At 43.0% G+C, this 19859-nt stretch overlaps 1 protein-coding gene across 1 annotated transcript in view; it reads right to left on the bottom strand.

Moving 5' to 3' along the window:
• MYO15B (myosin XVB) overlaps positions 1-19859 on the bottom strand; it is a 233436-nt gene that overhangs the window by 160397 nt on the left and 53180 nt on the right. Inside the window, exons 4-7 of the mRNA XM_073608123.1 lie at positions 2879-3009; positions 2600-2695; positions 2284-2519; positions 2026-2195 (exon numbers count right to left, since the gene is read on the bottom strand). Of these exons, the coding sequence (XP_073464224.1) occupies positions 2026-2195; positions 2284-2519; positions 2600-2695; positions 2879-3009 (633 nt within the window). The remainder of the gene's footprint in view (positions 1-2025; positions 2196-2283; positions 2520-2599; positions 2696-2878; positions 3010-19859) is intronic.

Raw genomic sequence — 19859 nt, 5'->3', positions numbered from 1 at the left:
AGGAAGCTCTGAATGGCGCCGGAGGGTGAAATAATCTGCGCCTTTTAGAATGGTCAGTTGCACCAGGAATCCCCACCGATATGTTAGCTCTGCTCTGTTTAATCTCTCCAGCAGGGGTTTGAGCATAGATCTTCTCCACAATGTGGCTCTGGAAATATCTGGGAAAATTGCTATTTGCGCTCCATCAAAGTCCACCGACCCTTTGAGACGTGTCGCCCGCATAATCTGCTCCTTGTGGCTATAACGGTGTAGACGGCACAACACGTCGCGTGGTCTGTCTGCATCTGCCGGTCTAGGACCGAGCGCCCTGTGGACTCTATCGAATTCCGGGGAAGCTGGTAAGTCCCCGTCAAGTATGGTGTGTATGATAGCTCTCACTGTTGCTAACAGGTCCTCCTGACCGGTGGCTTCTGGAATCCCTCGGAACCTTAGATTCTGCCTGCGGCTTCGGTTCTCTAAATCTTCGGCATGCAGTTGTACTTCTGCAAGTTGTTCTTGGTGTCTTTGCTGGGCTCTCTCCAGCTGTGTAACACGGATCTCTAGCGATCCCACCGAAGCCTCCTCTCTTGTCAGTCTGTCATCAATCACTTGTACCTCCGCACGGATCTCCTGTAGATCTCTATGGTGCTGCTCCTCCACTCTCATCACCAGCGCCTCCATGTCCGCCTTGGTGGGGAGGGCCTCCATGTCTGCTTTGGTCGGGAGTGCCTTCAACAGGGCTCGTATGTCCGAATCCTCTCCTGAGTTCCGTGCAGAGGGGCTGGTTCCCATCTGACTGCTCATGGATGGGTTTAATAAGGCTGGGATCCCTGTCAGGGGCTGCGGGCTTGACTGCTGCGGGGATGCCATTCCGCCTGTGGAGGAAGATGGACGGGTCCCGCCACGTGTTGGAACCGTGTAGGCCTCCGGGCTTTCATTAAGCTTTTCTCTGAGAAAACGATCTATCTGTGAAGCCGGATTTGTCCTGGAAGATCCCCTGTGCTTGCCTTTCTTCCAAAAGCTCATGGCCAAAAAAAACGGTGTTGAAATGATAGCATAACTGCCTTTGTAGTGAGTCTGGAGTCAGGAGCTCAAGCACTAAGCGTCCTCACTCCGCCATGTCCAGGCCACGCCCCTTTAATTATCAATTTGAACATTTAATTTTTGGATTGATTATTTATTTGACATGTGTTTTGTATATTAATCATACACTAAAGGGGAACTCTTCACTTAGTTCTTAATATTTGGTTTGGTGATGATACGTATGATCACCAATCTGTTCCAGCGCGATTCAACCCCCTTTTTTTTCTTATTTAATTCCACTGTGTTTGTGTTATATAGATGAATCGCAGCTGCAATTGTTATTGTTTATGTATTTCACCATAGCGCAGTTATTCTCCCCATTTTTTCTAACTCCTTATTGAGGGATCTGGGGTCTATAAAACCACAAATCCTTCCTTTGCACTTAAAAGGATCCAAATTGCCAAAATTGGTGTTTTGGAATACTAAGGTTTTTTTTTTTTTTTTAAATTGGTGCCATTGGCAGCTGAGTAAACCGGAAGTGATGTCATGACATCTCTCCCGGGTTACTAGATCGGAGATCCGATCGAAGTCGATTCCGGCTTCATTCGGGTCTTCGGCCAGCCGCCCGACGTGTGGGCTGGTCGCTTGGGCCACCCGGTGGGACGGGAGAGCCGCAGAAGGCGGTGGGAGGTGTGTGTGTGTGTGTGTGTGTGTGTGTGTGGGGGGGGTGTCCCATCCTGCTCCTTAAGATGATCAGTTGTTATCACTAGAAAGCCAACCGCTGGCACTAGAAAACGGTACCAGGTATAACCCCTTCAAGCCAACAATGCATATTTGCGTACGATCAGCGTGGAGGGGTTAAAAGTAAGACACTCCACCTTTCACTTTATTTGCTCTTGTTCTGCAGTAAGTGATGGTACATTAGGGGAGCTAAGATGCATTATATGTAGAAGAGCCAAAGAGAGACCCATATGTTCCTATAAACATCTAGAATGTAAATACACAGGGAACTTGCCATCTCACCATTAAATGTAAACACATCCATTACCATCTTCCCTTTTCTCTCAATGGCGGTCCATTCCAGCAAAGTAGGGGCATGTGAGCGAAATATGCCAAGGTTATTTTGCTTGGCACGAAGTAATTTGTTCTGGCATATGGCTCTATACCCTTCAAAGCCTTGATCAGAGACGTACCTGCACCAGAGATATAGCGGTATATTAAAGAATGTGGATGGATCAGAACCAGTAAAAATGTTGTACACTGCTTGATCAAATGACATACTTCAGCAGTGGCCTCTCTAGAGTAGGTGAAGGGATAATACAGCTGAGCAGACCAGAAAGAAGCAGCCCTGCCCTTTGGCTCTGTTCCTCATTGCTGTTCTGCACTGTCAGACTTGCTGCTTGACAAAGAAGTTCATCTTTAAGTGATGGCTGCCTCAGGCAGCGTTCCACAATGTAGTTACCCATAATCCTTTGCTGCCAAGGGGGCATTGTGGTGTTACCCATGAACCGCAAGGCCTATCACAAACACAGTTAAGTTTTAGGTAATTTATCAGATATAACACCAAAAACTGTATAATAATCAAATAGTCTCTCACCAATTTGTACAATTCCAGAGCAACTCCATGATCATTCTGTGTTAAACGAGTCAGGGGGTCCTGCAATGGCTGACCCAATGGTGGAAGAACAGGATTCTGGGAGGGCATATATTTAAAAACATAGGATTAAAACAAGACTATATTTATATACAATGACAAAGCTACAGCAAATTGGTAATGTATTAACTTGCCACATTACTGTGTACCCAAAGGTATTTATCTTAATACAAAATAATAAATTAACCAGTATAAGAAAAAAAATTATAAAAGAAAACATACCTTAAAATAGGAACGAATAAAGATAGATAATGGATAGTTGTTTATATCCTGAGGAAGCGAAAGTGAAGTCTGAACCTTGATCTGTGGTGGAGGCACCTCTGTGATCCCTATGCCTTGGGCATGGTTCTTTACTGTGGCATAAAAAGCATGTCAAATCATAATGGCATAGTCAAATGTTATAAAACACAAACAAATCCAAGTAGGCAGTACAAAACCTATAATATATATATATATATATATATATATATATATATATATATATATATATATATATATATATATATATATACAGTTATACAGTATCTTACAAAAGTGAGTACACCCCTCACATTTTTGTAAATATTTTATTATATCTTTTCACGTGACAACACTGAAGAAATGATACTTGGCTACAATGTAAAGTAGTGAGTGTACAGCTTGTATAGCAGTGTAAATTTGCTGTTCCCTCAAAATAACTCAACACACAGCCATTAATGTCTAAACCACTGGCAACAAAAGTGAGTACACCCCTAAGTGAAAATGTCCAAATTGGGCCCAGTTAGCCATTTTCCCTCCCCGTGTCATGTGACTCGTTAGTGTTACAAGGTTTCAGGTGTGAATGGGGAGCAGGTGTGTTAAATTTGGTGTTATCGCTCTCAATCTCTCATACTGATCACTGGAAGTTCAACATGGACCATCACGGTAAAGAACTCTTTGAGGATCTGAAAAAAAGAAATGTTGCTCTACATAAAGATGGCCTAGGCCAGTGATGGCGAATCTTGGCACCCCAGATGTTTTGGAACTACATTTCCCATGATGCTCAAATACACTGCAGAATGCATGAGCATCATGGGAAATGTAGTTCCAAAACATCTGGGGTGCCAAGGTTCGCCATCACTGGCCTAGGCTATAAGAAAAATTGCAAAGACACTGAAACTGAGCTGCAGCATGGTGGCCAAGACCATACAGCGGTTTAACATGACAGGTTGCACTCAGAACAGGCCTCGCCATGGTCGACCAAAATAGTTGAGTGCACATGCTCAGCATCATATCCAGAGGTTGTCTTTGGGAAATAGACGTATGAGTGCTGCCAGCATTGCTGCAGAGGTTGAAGGGGTGGAGGGTCAGCCTGTCAGTGCTCAGACCATATGCCGCACACTGCATCAAATTGGTCTGTATGGCTGTCGTCCCATAAGAAAGCCTCTTCTAAAGATGATGCATAAGAAATCCCACAAACATTTTGCTGAAGACAAGCAAACTAAGGACATGGATTACTGCAACCATGTCCTCTGGTCTGATGAGATCAAGATAAACTTATTTGGTTCAGATGGTGTCAAGCGTGTGTGGCGGCAACCAGGTGAGGAGTACAAAGACAAGTCTGTCTTGCCTACAGTCAAGCATGGTGGTGGGAGTGTCATGGTCTGGGGCTGCACGAGTGCTTCCGGCACTGGGGGGCTACAGTTCATTGAGGGAACCATGACTAACAACATGTACTGTGACATACTGAAGCAGAGCATGATCCCCTCCCTTCGGAGACTGGGCCGCAGGGCAGTATTCCAAAATAATAACGACCCCAAACTCACCTCCAAGACGACCACTGTCTTGCTAAAGAGGCTGAGGGTAAAGATGATGGACTGGCCAAGCATGTCTCCAGACCTAAATCCTATTGAACATTTGTGGGGCATCCTCAAATGGAAGGTGGAAGAGCGCAAGGTCTCTAACATCCACCAGCTCTGTGATGTCATCATGGAGGAGTGGAAGAGGACTCCAGTGGCAACCTGTGAAGCTCTGGTGAACTCCATGCCCAAGAAGGTTAAGGCAGTGCTGGAAAATAATGGTGGCCACACAAAATATTGACACTTTGGGCCTAATTTGGACATTTTCACTTAGGGGTGTACTCACTTTTGTTGCCAGTGCTTTAGACATTAATGGCTGTGTGTTGAGTTATTTTGAGGGGACAACAAATTTACACTGTTATACAAGATTTACACTCACTACTTTACATTGGAGCAAAGTGTAATTTCTTCAGTGTTGTCACATGAAAAGATGTAATAAAAAATTTACAAAAATGTGAGGGGTTGAGGTCAGGACTTTGTGCAGGCCAGTCAAGTTCCTCCACCCCAAAGCCGGTCATTCATGTCTTTATGGACCTTGCTTTGTGCACTAGTCCAAATCATTTGGTGGAAGGGGATTATGGTGTGGGGTTGTTTTTAAGGAGTTGAGCTTGGCCCCTTAGTTCCTGTGAAGGGAACTCTTAAGGCGTCAGCATACCAAGACATTTTGGACAATTTCATGCTCCCAACTTTGTGGGAACAAGTTTGGCCCCTTCATGACTGTGCACCAGTGCACAAGGTCCATAAAGATATGGATGAGCGAGTTTGGGGTGTAGGAACTTGACTGGCCTGTACAGAGTCCTGATCTCAACCCGATAGAACACCTTTAGGATGAATTAGAGTGAAGATTGCGAGTCAGGACTTCTTGTCCATCATCAGTGTCTGACCTCACAAATGCACTTCTGGAAGAATGGTCAAACATTTCCATAGTTACATAGTAGGTGAGGTTGAAAAAAGACACAAGTCCATCAAGTCCAACCTATGTGTGTGATTATGTGTCAGTATTACATTGTATATCCCTGTATGTTTCGGTCATTCAGGTGATTATCTAATAGTTTCTTGAAGCTATCAATGCTCCCCGCTGAGACCACCGCCTGTGGAAGGGAATTCCACATCCTTGCCACTCTTACAGTAAAGAACCCTCTACGTAGTTTAAGGTTAAACCTCTTTTCTTCTAATTGTAATGAGTGGCCACGAGTCTTATTAAACTCTCTTCTGCGAAAAAGTTTTATCCCTATTGTGGGGTCACCAGTCCGGTATTTGTAAATTGAAATCATATCCCCTCTCAAGCGTCTCTTCTCCAGAGAGAATAAGTTCAGTGCTCGCAACCTTTCCTCATAACTAAGATCCTCCAGACCCTTTATTAGCTTTGTTGCCCTTCTTTGTACTCACTCCATTTCCAGTACATCCTTCCTGAGGACTGGTGCCCATAACTGGACAGCATACTCCAGGTGCGGCCAGACCAGAGTCTTGTAGAGTGGGAGAATTATCGTTTTATCTCTGGAGTTGATCCCCTTTTTAATGCATGCCAATATTCTGTTTGCTTTATTAGCAGCAGCTTGGCATTGCATGCCATTGCTGAGCCTGTCATCTACTAGGACCCCCAGGTCCTTTTCCATCCTAGATTCCCCCAGAGGTTCTCCCCCCAGTGTATAGATTACATTCATATTTTTGCCACCCAAATGCATTATTTTACATTTTTCTACATTGAACCTCATTTGCCATGTAGTCACCCACCCCATTAATTTGTTCAGGTCTTTTTGCAAGGTTTCCACATCCTGCGGAGAAGTTATTGCCCTGCTTAGCTTAGTATCGTCTGCAAATACAGAGATTGAACTGTTTATCCCATCCTCCAGGTCGTTTATAAACAAATTAAGACACTCCTAAACCTTGTGGGCAGCCTTCCCAGAAGAGTTGAAGCTGTTATAGCTGCAAAGGGTGGACCAACTTAATATTGAACCCTATGGATTAAGACTGGAATGCCATTAATGTTTATGTGCGTGTAAAGGCAGGTGTCCCAATACTTTTGACAATATAGTGTATATGCTCACTGCATTCTTACAGCCCCATCATAAGGGATAAACGCTGCTGTCCTGGGTTGCATTTTAGCCAGTGCAGGATTGTTGATTTTTTTTACAAATGCAAAATACAACACTGCTTGAAAGATTTTCCAGTAATTGTGATTTTATATTGATTTTATGTTTTCTGCTTGTGTTATTATAGCACCTTGTATAAGCAGCATACTTCTACCTGTACTTGTGTTTTTTACTTTCACTTGTTTAAAATAGCACTTCATCTGTACCTGTATTAGTCGTCTAGAGATAATTGCTTTCATAGAAAGGGAAAAGGTAACAGAAGGGAGCATAAATGAGCAGAGAACAATTTTAGGGCCCATTTACACCAAAAACTGCACATAACTGTGCGTTTTTGACTGCATGTTTACGTGTGCGTAAATGCGTTTTGTGCTGCGTTTGCAGTGCATTTTTCTATACGTTTTTGGTCCTGGCTTTCTTGGCTTAATGGGGCGTGATGTGGAGCAGGTGCAGTGCGTTTCAAGCACGTTTGTAGCACGTTCCCTGCATTTGTGGTGCAAAAGAAAATGCAGTATGCTCAACTTTTTTTTTTAACTGTGCTGAACGGCACTGCAATGATGTGAACTGTGCCCATAGGATTACCTGGATTTTGGGCTGTCTATACAGTTAGAGTGCTGTCTGAAATGCATCCAACTGCAGCCAACTGCGTTCAGTGTGAAAGGGCCCTTATTCTACCCTAAGCACAAAAATGTTTACCCATTAAAATCAGTCACACTTGTGCTTTCGTTATCCTACTTGAACGAATATAATGAGCTGTATCATCTCTTAGGCTTGAATAAAGAGAATCAACAGCCACTGGCTTAATATCCTAATTTCAATACCTACAGCAGAAGTGCTTTTCTTCATGTACAATTCAATTACAATGCAAAAGTGGCTTGATACTGTTGTGGAAATTTTATTAATGTATGTTGTCAGATGCCCCCCAGTGACTGTTTTGCTATAATACGCTCATGCAAGGGTATTTGCACATACAGACGCTGGTGGAAGACCATTGGATGCGGAAGCCTTCCTGTGGACGCGGCAGATCTGTTTGCTCTTTTAAGGATGTTTGTGGGGGCGTGGCCAAGACAGGCATGTGAGAAGACGTGGGTCTCACAGCTCCTCCACAGCACAGTGTATTGATCCTCTCCCAGCAGTGATTCGAAGCTGAGAAACGGCTTTCCAGCTGGCTACCGATCGGGGCAACATCCCGGACCACCCGCCGGCCCTCTGTACCCGGGGAAAAACAAAGAAAAAGGAGGATTTCATGCAGTTGGAAATCCAAGACGGCGCCGCCGCGGCCCTGGCACAGAGCACGCCGAGAGGAGCAGAGGCATCTAAGGTTGGATCACAATAAGAAGGTGCAGAAGACACAGGGTAAGGAGTACCCGCGGGACATGCTTTATTATTAGGCATGTGCAATTTGTTTCATTCCGAATTTGTTTTTTAACGAATTTCGACAAATTCGTTAATTCGGGAATATCCGAATTAACGAAAACCTGTTTAACGAATTTTTCCGAATATTCGTAAATTCGATAAAATTGGACATTCGTAAATTCGGGCATTCGTACATTCGCAATTTACGGATGTACATTCGTACATTCGTACATTAGTGAATTCGTAAATTTGTAAATTCGAAAATTCGGAAATAATAGGTAACTAATAATAATTTAACTATTAGTAATTACTAGTAACTATTAAATTATAGGTATTGTAATTTCCTTTCAAATTTGGCTGTTAGTGAACACTACAATACATACAAATTTATCTGAAGTTATGAATGATCTGAAAAAAACGGAATGGAACGTAATGAATTAATAATAATAAATAACAATAATAATAATAACAACATTTTAATATTGTTATTTATTATTCATTTGTTCCATTCCATTTGTTTAGATGCAGCATTCGTTTTGGATAATTCGTAACTTCGGATAAATTTGTATTTGTTACGTTCACTGACAGTCAAATTTGAAAGGAAATTACAATACCTATAATTTAATAGTTAGTTACTATTTCAGATTTTTGAATTTTCGGGTTTTTGGATTTTCAAACTTCGAATTTACAAATTTCCAAATTTTCTAATTTACAAATGTACGATTTTACGAATTTACGAATGTACGAATTTACGAATGTACAAATGTAAAAATGTACGAATGTACGAATGAACGAATGAATGAATGTTCAAATTTACGAATGAACGAATGTACGAATGAACGCATTTACGAATTTACGAATGAACGAATTTACGAATCGCGATCATAACGAATGACCCGAAAAACGAAAAAAATAATAAACTAATGAAACGAAAACGAAAATGAACGAATTTTTTGGCTGTGCACATGTCTATTTATTATGCCCAAAAACTGGGGGGGCCCCTGAATCAGAATGCTAGAGGAAGTCCCGCTCAGCCCCACATGGCACCACAGGGCTCAGCTGCACAGGGCTCACAGTGCCATGAGGCAGGAGAGAAGGAGGGACAAGGAGAGCAGTATTATGCAGCCGAGCACTCCCCTGCACACAGACACAGAAGCTGAGGACGCTGAGCAGCCAACTTTGGCCGAGATTTGGAGAGTGGTGCATGTCTGCACAGCCTCTGTAAATACTCTCAAGGAACAGTTTGGGGGATTGAGAGAAGATGTTTCCTTGCTGCGACAGGATTTGCAAAAAATCCAGGAACGTACGACCGCAGTGGAAAGCAGGGTGAGTGAGGTTGAAGATAAACTACCCCCAGTTGCTCGGGAGGCCCATGCAGCACATCAGCTTGCTAAAGATACCTACAACAGAGCAGATGACATCGAAAACCGTCTGAGACGGAATAATGTGCGCATCGTGGGGTTACCAGAGAAAACAGAGGGGAGAGACCCTACCACCTTTTTTGAGGGATGGCTGCAGGAGATATTTGGAAAGGAGGTCTTTTCCCCGTTCTTCACCGTCGAGAGGGCTCATCGCACACCGGGCCGTCCGCCACAACCAGGTGCCCCCCCCCAGGCCAATCCTTGCCCGTCTTTTACATTACAGAGATAGGGAGGCAGTACTGAGACAAGCCAGGGAGAAAGCTAATGTGCAGGTGAATGGAGTCCGAGTATCCTTCTATCCGGACTTTTCTGCGGAGGTGCAGCGGCGCTGGGCCAAGTTTTCAGATGTGAAAAGGCGTCTAAGATCTTTGCAGCTTCCTTACGCCATGCTGTACCTTGCTAAGTTGAAGGTTACTGCTAATCGTCAAACCCACTTTTTTTAATCTGCTCAGGATGCTGCTCTTTGGCTGGATCGTAATGAGCAGGCTCTACGCCACAGAGGTGGAGAGGAAGATGGTGATTGATTTGTTCATTGATGCAGCTAGTCGTATGATGATCAACGGATATATTAGATGTACCGGCAAGTTTTATTTGGAAAGCTTACCTTATGTTCACTTTTTGCCACTTTTTGTTACCCCCCCCCCCCCCCCTTTTTCTTTTGTAAAAAATTTCTTTTTTTTTTCCATTTTCTATTTTTGGCATAAAGTGCTACCGTTTGTTTTTGATCCTGGCGGATAAATTTTGGACAGAAGGGGAAACATGTGCCTTGTTCTGCTGGGAGACATAATACTACCATGTGAACCTTGAGCTATCTTGTAAAGTTGCAAGAAGAATGCGATCTTTCCACGAGAGATGTGGAGCAAAAATGCTTAATCAGTTTTTGATCCACGTTGGATCATTTGGGCTTGTCCTGTTGACAGCCTGGACTCATGTTTGGTTTCTATGTTTAACCCTTTACACCCACAGGCTTCGATTGAAAGACATTAAGTTCTGGACTTGGTATTCTGCTAATTATGGCATGTTGGTTGCGCCTAGATTATGGCTCACAGCTAATATCTTATGTGGCGGGGTAACCCGGCTGATATTAGATTGGCCCAATGTCCCCATAGGGGGATATCTCAACATGGTATATTTACTGCGTAGTCTGTTTTTGCTATACTGTTCTGTTGGCACCCTGCTGTTCCTGGATATCATATTTTCTAATGGCTAAGGTCCATGTGGTGTCTTGGAATATTAGGGGGCTAGGTTCCCCGCTTAAACGCATGATGATCTCCAGCTGTTTGAAAAAGTTTCACCCAGCCATATTGTGTCTCCAGGAAACACACTTGACTCCAGAAACTCAAAACTGCTTAAAGTATTCCTGGGCGGGGAAGGTGTATCATTCCACACACACCTCCTTCTCTAGGGGGGTGAGTGTGTTGGTGCACAGTGCCATAGATTTCCAGGAGTTTGACACATGCATAGACTCAGAGGGGCGATATATTTTTTTGCATTGTCGCATAGGGTTGCTACACTGTATTTTGGCATGTATATACATTCCTCCTCCATTCACGGTGGGGGTGCTTCGGACGCTGCTGACATATATGGTGGGCAGGCCGGACCTGCCGTTATTGATAGTTGGAGATTTCAATTGCTGGTTGAATCCCTCCATGGACAGGCACCCGAGTGTAAGGGGGTCTGCCTCATCGAGGGAGTCGCCATTGCTTAGATTACTAAATGAGGTGGGCTGGGTGGATGTTTGGAGACATAGGAATCCATCGAAGAAACCGATTTCCTGTTTCTCCAAAACTCATGGGACGCTTTCCAGGATCGACCTAGCAATTTGTGACTCTACCATGCTCCCATCCTTCTCGGAGGTGATATACAAACCACGCAGTGTGTCTGACCACTCCCATATGGTGATTAGTTTGATAGTGGCTCCACTGTCAGGGCTGCCTAGGGCACCCTGGAAATTTAATGCCTTCTGGCTAAAGCTATTTTCATCCCCTGTGGAGCTGGAGAGGAGCATGCGGGAATTCCTAGCTAGGCAGGAGTTTTTTGATTCCCCTTTAATTCAATGGGAAGTGTTTAAAGCTCACTTGCGGGGCTCATCAGGGTATAGAGAGAAACTTGAAAAGATGGTGCAGGATTTGGAGGAACAATTTGTTCAGGACCCCACCGACTCTGCCAGGGAGTCTTGGAGGTCAGCTCAATCGGCTTATGAGCGGCTTCTGTCCTCCACGGCAGAGAAGAAAAGATTCTTCTCCAAGGGAGCTTTCTTTGAGGAGGGTGAAACCACGGGTCACCTTTTGGCTAAAATAGCAAACTCACAACAGCGGTCCCCGGTAATAGGGGCAATTAAAACTGCGGAAGGGAAAATAGTGAGCTCCCCTGATTTGATTTTACAGGAACTGGCAGGATTTTATGAGAACTTGTATCTTCCTTCTGGACAGCATACTGTGGAGGAACTTATGGGATATCTACAGGGCATTAATTTCCCACAGATCACCAATGAGCATAGGAAGGCCCTAGACGCTCCACTTACAGTGGAGGAGTTACAACTGGTGCTGGCTGCATTCCCAAACTGTAAGGCCCCCGGGTCAGATGGGCTCCCCATGGAAATCTATAGGCAGTATGCTGCAATTCTCCTTCCTAAGTTCCTGGTGGTGTTTAAGCCAGGGGGCCAGGGAAAATAGAACTCTGCCCCCCTCTATGTCCACAGCCAATATTGTTCTGATACTAAAGCCTGGGAAGGACCCTGTCGACCCTGGATCATATAGATCCATTTCCCTGTTACAGAACGATATTAAGTTACTGGCAAAAGTCCTAGCAATTAGATTAAATAAAGTCATTACGTCAATAGTGCATCCAAACCAGGCAGGGTTTATGCCAAATAAATCAACGGCAGTGAATCTCAGGAGACTTTTTTTGAACATTCAGTCTCAGGCCGATAATAGGGGACAGAGGGCTCTGCTCTCATTGGATGCTATGAAGGCCTTCGATAGCATTGAATTGGAGTATTTATGGGGCGTTCTCCAGAGGTTTGGATTTGGGGAAACATACATCTCCTGGGTCCGTTTACTTTATTGCTGTCCGCAGGCAGCCATTAGAGCGTCGGGCAGAATGTCTCCTACCTTTGTGTTGGGTAGGGGTACAAGACAGGGGTGCTCTTTGTCTCCCCTGCTCTTCGTGCTAGTCATTGAGCCCCTGGCTATTACAATTAGAGATCACCCGGGTATTACTGGCTTTCGTTATGGGGACAGGCATGAGAAACTGATGCTCTATGCAGATGACACTATGATTCTGCTGGGAGACGTTGAAGATTCTCTTCGGGAAACCATGGCCACCATAATGGAATTTGGTACTTACTCGGGACTCCAGATCAACTGGACAAAATCCTCCCTAATGTTAATAGATGAAGGGGGCAGGCCTCCCATCAACAACTCCATACTCCTGTCTACATCCTTTAGGTATCTGGGAGTCCAAGTGACGCCTATTGTGAGAGAGTATGGGAGATTGAATATCTCCCCACTACTACAGAAATTCCAAGACCGGATTAAGACATGGAACTCACTATGTTTATCGATAGCTGGTAGGGTGAATCTGATCAAGATGATCCTTATGCCCCAGCTATTATATATACTTCACAATTCTCCAGTGGTGGTCCCTTTGAAAACATTCAGAATTCCGTCTGTTAATTTGGAAGAATCGCCCTCCCAGAATCAAGCTTGAACACCTACAGCTCCCTAAAGATGAGGGGGGACTGGCCCTACCGAACCCATGGCTATATTACTTAGCAGCCCAACTTCAGCACTTAATAGGGAACATGGGTGGGGAGCCAGATAGGTAAAGTATTACCTGCAGCTCCTCGGAGACTGTGATGTTACATACGGTAAAGCAAGATTCAGTGCCGCTGGCACTTGAGTCTCTTGCCTTTGGGAAACCAAATAAGATATACCCGACCTACAATCTTCTCCAGAAAATCTGGAACAAAATTAGATACCTGCAGGGGGTGGGGGGATACACTGACTTTAGTCTGATATGGTCTAATGGGACCTACCCTGAAATAGCACAGTTACAGCATGGAGCACTATGGAAGAGATATGGGGTGGTATACATTAGAGATATTTTTCAGAACTGAATTTTGTTATCTTTTGAGGCTCTTCAGGAAAGACATGGCTTGCCGTCCAATATGAGGTTCCACTATATGCAATTGAAACATGCAGTGAAGTCTCAGAGCATTGCTTCCGAGTGGTCTCCTTCACCTACACCACTATTTAACTTAGTCCTGAGAGCTACTAACACTAAAGGTTTCATCTCTCAATGTTATAATATGCTCCTGCAGGGCTTCATGAATAAACATCCCTTGAGAATGATGGAGAAGTGGGAGAGAGATGTGGGACAGATGGATGGGGATCAGTGGGAGGAGATTTTACCAGCAGTGCCCACGAGTTCACCTAATGTATCGCAGAGGCTAACACAACTGTATCTTATTTTTAGAGTGTATTATACTCCACACAGACTGCACCAAATGGGTCTTAGATCCACTCAGACGTGCACTAGATGCAAAAGAGATCATGGAGATCTGATTCATCTTCTGTGGCCGTGCCCGAAGCTTCATCCCTATTGGGGCGGAGTGGTGGGTACCATTAATAGGGTATTTCAGATCTCTATGCCTACTGACCCAAAACACTGTTTATTAAACGTGCTAGAAGTATTTGAATGGGAAGAAAGTGTCAGATTAGCAGTCACTAGGACACTATTGGTAGCACGTAAGATGATAATGTTACACTGGATATCAGAGGACCCTCTGACAGTTAAGGAATGGATCGCTACAGTTGGGAACATGATCATAATGGAGAAAATGGTATATCAGCACAGGGGATGTACCCGAAAGTTTGAGAAACTCTGGGGACCTTGGCTAGATGTACTAGTCCCGGTGGACCTGGTGATGGAGAGATTATTGGGTATTAATGCTGACTAAATGCATTTGAACATACTATTGATTAGAATGATGAGCCACACTTAGGATTGTGGTATTGCCAAAATGTAATGAGAATTCATAAAATATGCAATGTAACCGAGTGTTGTTGAAGCCTGGCTATGTTTGTTTATGTTGAACAAAATAAACTTTTCTTTGGATAAAAAAAAAAAAAAAAAGGATGTTTGTTTATGCCTCACCAGGGAACTGGCCACTCCATGGTGATCGCATTTAAACTCCTAAGTAGGCCGGTCTGCGTACATGAGAACCATAGTATAACCATACAGAGTTATACCCCACTGGGCCATAATTTAGTATGGCTTGCATCATTGGTAGCAGTGGGAGTGTGCACACGATCGTTTTCAGAACCATGTGCTTGCCACATGGTTTTGCACACGACCATTTGCACACGTCACTACTGCATTTCTATTTGAATATATACATGTGTGTTATTGGTTCTTTTGAATGAATACAAGTGTCTGATTGGCTGATTTTTTTTTTTTTTTTTCAAATTTAATATTTTTTATTTAGTCATAGGACATACTCCAAGATATACAATTGTCTTTCTAATACTGTAAACATAACATTGCAATTAATCATTTCATATTTATAACCTGTCATTACATCCTAATCTAATCATCTAGAATGTCATCTCTGTTTCACCTCATAAATTCTAGAAAAGATAAGAGAAAAACACAGCATACTCCTGGCGCCTTTGGAATGCAGTGAGCGGCATCCCACATGTACTGCCCTCTCTACACTCCGAAAACTAAACCAACAAAGAAAACAAAAAGCAAAAAAAAAAAAAAAAAAGGAAGGGGGTATCTAGAGGTAATCTCATGTGAGCTCGCAAATCACGGGGAGAAGTAGGATGATGATACTCTTGGATATCTCCCTGGTTTTTCGATTTACTATTAACTGTTAAGAAGGGTTCTTCCCTCTTCTGAGGACATAAAGGTATTCCATGAAGACCAAGTCTTGGAGTATAGTTCTTGTTGATGTCTTGCAGAAAGTATCTGGTCTTCTAATCTACTAATCTCCTTTACCTTATGTAGCCACATCCCAACCGTAGGTGGTAGTGGCAATTTCCACTTCCACGGAATACAGGCTATATTTTAGTTTAGGGCAGTTCCAGAATATATGTAGGATAGTGCCTTTACTTTCCTGACATCTCCAACACAAGTCAGAGCATTCAGGGAATATTCTCTTCAGTCTCTCTGGTGTTCTATACCAACGGGTAAGGATCTTAAAATTAGTATCGTGTTTTTGCAAAAATCAAAGATTTGTGCGTACGTCTAAGAATACGCTATCGCTGTATTATATTAAAGGGTTTACCTAGATCCTGTTCCCATTCCCGAAAAAAAGTTCAAGGAATAATTTCTCACAGGCCTAGTTAATAATTTATAATTGGCCGACAATGTGTGGGGCATTGCTTCCGTCTCTGAACAATATTTCTCAAAAATAGTAGGAGGTCTGGTAAACAATCCGGGAGCTGAGAGAGTATTAAGAAAATGTGTAATCTGGAGAGCATTCCAGAACCTCAATTTACACACCCCTGACTGTAATGTCATCTCCGGGATTGTCACCCACCTCCCCTCTTTTACATAGCAGGACGCTTGTATATCACTCTTGGAAGAAAAGTATAACACCAAGAGGCTCCACCAAGGGTACAGGAGATTGAGCGTGTTCAATCTGCACCTATAGTTTAGTATCTTTATGTCTATTCCAGTCAATTACTCTGCTCAAATGTATTGCTTGGTAATATTTGCGTATATCCGGCACTGCCAATCCTCCATATTCTTTAGAAAGCATTAATTGTTTACGTTGTATCCTGGGATGTTTATGCGCCCAGATAAAATCAAATATTAGCTTCTGACTCTGCTTAAAATAAGCAACTGGAATACGGATCAGCAGTGCCTGTAATAGATAAAGGAATTTTGAAAGAATATTAATTTTGACAATGTTACACCTTCCTAGCCAAGAACGTAGGCCTGTATTCCATCTGTCCAATAGTGTCTTTATTTTTTGCAACAATGGGGGAAAATTTAACCCAAAAATGTTTTATATTTTAGTTGGGAACAAAGAACCTAGATACATTAATGCTTTATCGGTCCATTTAAACTTAAAATTTTGCTTGAGTTTCACAATTGATTCTTGAGGAAAATTCACCCCTATTGCTTCCGACTTAGCAAAATTAATTTGGAGATTGGAGAGCAAGCCATATTTTTCAAATTCCTTCGTCAAATTTGGAAGTGTGATCAGAGGATTCGTAAGAGAAAACAACATATCGTCAGCGTAAGCCGAAATTTTATGTTGAATACCTCCTATCTGTACTCCTGTGATTTTCCGATTTAAATGAACAGTGCAGAGAAACAGTTCCAGTGACAGGGTGAAAAGGAGGGGCGAAAGGGGGCACCCTTGTCGTGTCCCATTTGTAATTTGGAAAGTATCTGACAATACTCCATTGGCTCGTACCCGGGCTGTTGGACAGGAGTAGATGGATGTAATCCACCCTAACACCCTATTGCCAAAACCTCCATAGCGTAATACTGCTAACATAAAATTCCAATTCACCCTGTCAAAGGCCTTCTCTGCAATAAATAAATTGTTGAATCCTGTTTGCCAAAATTTTAGTAAAAATCTTAAGATCTAGGTTAAGCAAAGAAATAGGCCAGTAATTTCCACAAGAGGTCAAGTCTTTTCCCTCTTTAGGTATCACCGAAATGTGGGCTAGCAGGGTCTCAGTTGTAAATGTTGCAGAAGAACCCAACGCATTAAATAGTTTCAGCATATATTGAGCAAGACACGGGAGCAAGGTCTTATAATATTGGGCCGTCAATTCATCTGGGCCAGATGCTTTATCCCGTTTAATGGCGCTCACTGCACTTTGAAGTTCTTCTGTTGTTATGAGGTCCTTCAAATTATCTCTGTCTGTATCCGATAGTCGAGGCATTAATGATGAAGAAAGGTATGAATCTATCTGAGCTTGAGTGGACGGTTTAGCCTTTAAGTTGTATAAAGTTTTGTAGAATTCTGGAAATTCCTGCTCTATATCATGAGGCTACATAACTTTAGGCCTATTGGGTGCAGCCACCTGTGGGATATAGGTCTTTAGTTTCTGCTCTCGCAAGGTTCTAGCTAGTACTTTCCAACATTTTCCCCCAGATTCATTGGAAACCTTCCTACAGATCTGCAGTGCCGCTTTAGCCTTATATTGAAGAAGGTCTACAATTTGCGTCCGTTTAGCAAGAAGATCTCTCTCCAAGGAGAGGGTCTGAACCCGTTTATGACGAAGCTCCAAAGTGGCTAGTTCTTCATGTAGCAATTTAAGTTGTTCAGAGCATTTATGGTTAATCCTGGCTCTGTGTTTGATCAGCACACCTCGGATAACCGTTTTGTGTGCTTCCCAGACTATTCCTGGGTCACATTCTGGAGTATCATTAATTTTAAAGTAAAAACCCAGCTCCTTAATTACATCCTCAGGAACATCTGTATCTTGTAGGAGACTTTCATTCAGTCTCCACTGAGTGGATCTAATCGAGAGGGAATCTTGTAAGGCATATGTCAGGGATATGGGTGCATGATCAGACCAAGTGATTGGACCTATGTTAACTGTTCGAACTGCATGAAGTTGCGCATGTGGGACAAAAAAAATATCAATACATGAATATGATTTATGAGGGGTAGAATAAAAAGTATAGTCCTTTTCCTTAGGATGAAATAAACGCCACACATCAATCAGTTGAGTTCTGTGCAAAGACTGAAAAATGCGTCTATGTACCCTAAAAGATATACATGACCTTCCAGAAGATGTATCTTCTATTGGGACAAATGGGATATTTAGATCTCCTCCTACAATCAAATGTCCTGTTGTAAACTCACTCAATCTTCCTAATGTCTTACTTATAAAGGTCTCTTGATTGTCATTGGGGGCATATATTGTTACCACAGTAATGCCCCGTACACACGGTCGGACTTTGTTCGGACATTCCGACAACAAAATCCTAGGATTTTTTCCGACGGATGTTGGCTCAAACTTGTCTTGCATACACACGGTCACACAAAGTTGTCGGAAAATCCGATCGTTCTGAACGCGGTGACGTAAAACACGTACGTCGGGACTATAAACGGGTCAGTGCCAATAGCTTTCATCTCTTTATTTATTCTGAGCATGCGTGGCACTTTGTCCGTCGGATTTGTGTACACACGATCGGAATTTCCGACAACGGATTTTGTTGTCGGAAAATTTTATCTCCTGCTGTCCAACTTTGTGTGTCGGAAAATCCGATGGAAAATGTCCGATGGCGCCCACACACGGTCGGAATTTCCGACAACACGCTCCGATCGGACATTGTCCATCGGAAAATCCGACCGTGTGTACGGGGCATAACTTCAACCTCACCTATCCTACCTTTCAAAAACAAAAAACGTCCCCCTGGGTCTTTAATTGAATCTATATAAAACCATGGTACCCTGCTTGAAATAACAATAGAAACCCCTCTCGACTTTGCCGACTGATTGGTAGAATGGTATACCGTTGGAAATAACCCACTCCGTAACATGGGCATTTTATTGTCTCTAAAATGTGTCTCCCGTATGAAGGCAATATCAGACTTAAGACGTTGCAAATCATGCAGGAGCATCCTCCTCTTCTCTGGCGTATTTAGTCCTTTCGCATTAAGCGAGGTCACATTGAGAACCTCCATATCAAACTAAGGAAAGGAAAAAGCTCTATAAATCTACACAAGAAAAAAAAAAAAAAAAGCAAAATATTGCTATAATGCTTACTGTAAGCTTGCCTCGTGTAAGATCTTACCCCCTACAACTTTGACAGTGCACAAAACAGCTCAAAAAGTATAATTTTTATAGGGACCTTCTTTCATACCATGGGACCCCTCAATCTCCCGCCCCCCAAACCCCAAAAGGGGGGTTTCAAATGAGGGAAGGGGACCAAGGGGTGATCCATAGCCAGGGGGTCTATCCCCCTCATATCAACATAATAGAAACATTCAAGACTAGGAGAAGTACAAGAAGTACAAATCCATCATCTTCCTAAACCCATGAATAATCTTCAAATATCTTCAAGTGACCTTAGTAAGAGGATATAAAATAAAATAAGACCTCCCCACATATAACTCCTTCCCATCCCCTAAAAACAAACAGGGACCCAATTTTAATAGGGTTATCTCAGTAGGGTTATCTCTGGGCCATCATCTGCCACTCCAAAGGGGCAGATTTTAGTGATAGCCTCATGTAGAATTCTACCTTAAAAAAGAGGAAATGGGAGGAAAGAAAAAAGGAAAAAAATAGTAAAGACCACTTTCCAATACCTCTTTTAAGTTCCCCCTGATCCCCTATTTAATCTTAACCATATAGGGGGGAGGCCCCTCTCCTTCCGTAGATTCCTGGTACCTACCTCTTCTCTCCTTAAAGCCACCCCTCCCCAAGTTGTCTCTCCTATTCCAGTCCACCCCCTCCCCCCATACTCTGGGACATTAAGGAAGCTAGTGGGGACCTAAGTTGTCTCCACTCTCCCAATACCCCATTACTCATCTACAT

The sequence above is a fragment of the Aquarana catesbeiana genome, linkage group LG12 (genome assembly GCF_042186555.1).
Source record: "Aquarana catesbeiana isolate 2022-GZ linkage group LG12, ASM4218655v1, whole genome shotgun sequence".
Lineage (NCBI taxonomy): Eukaryota > Metazoa > Chordata > Amphibia > Anura > Ranidae > Aquarana > Aquarana catesbeiana.
Note: the sequence above shows the minus strand (reverse complement) of the source record. Positions and strands in the feature narration are given on the sequence as shown.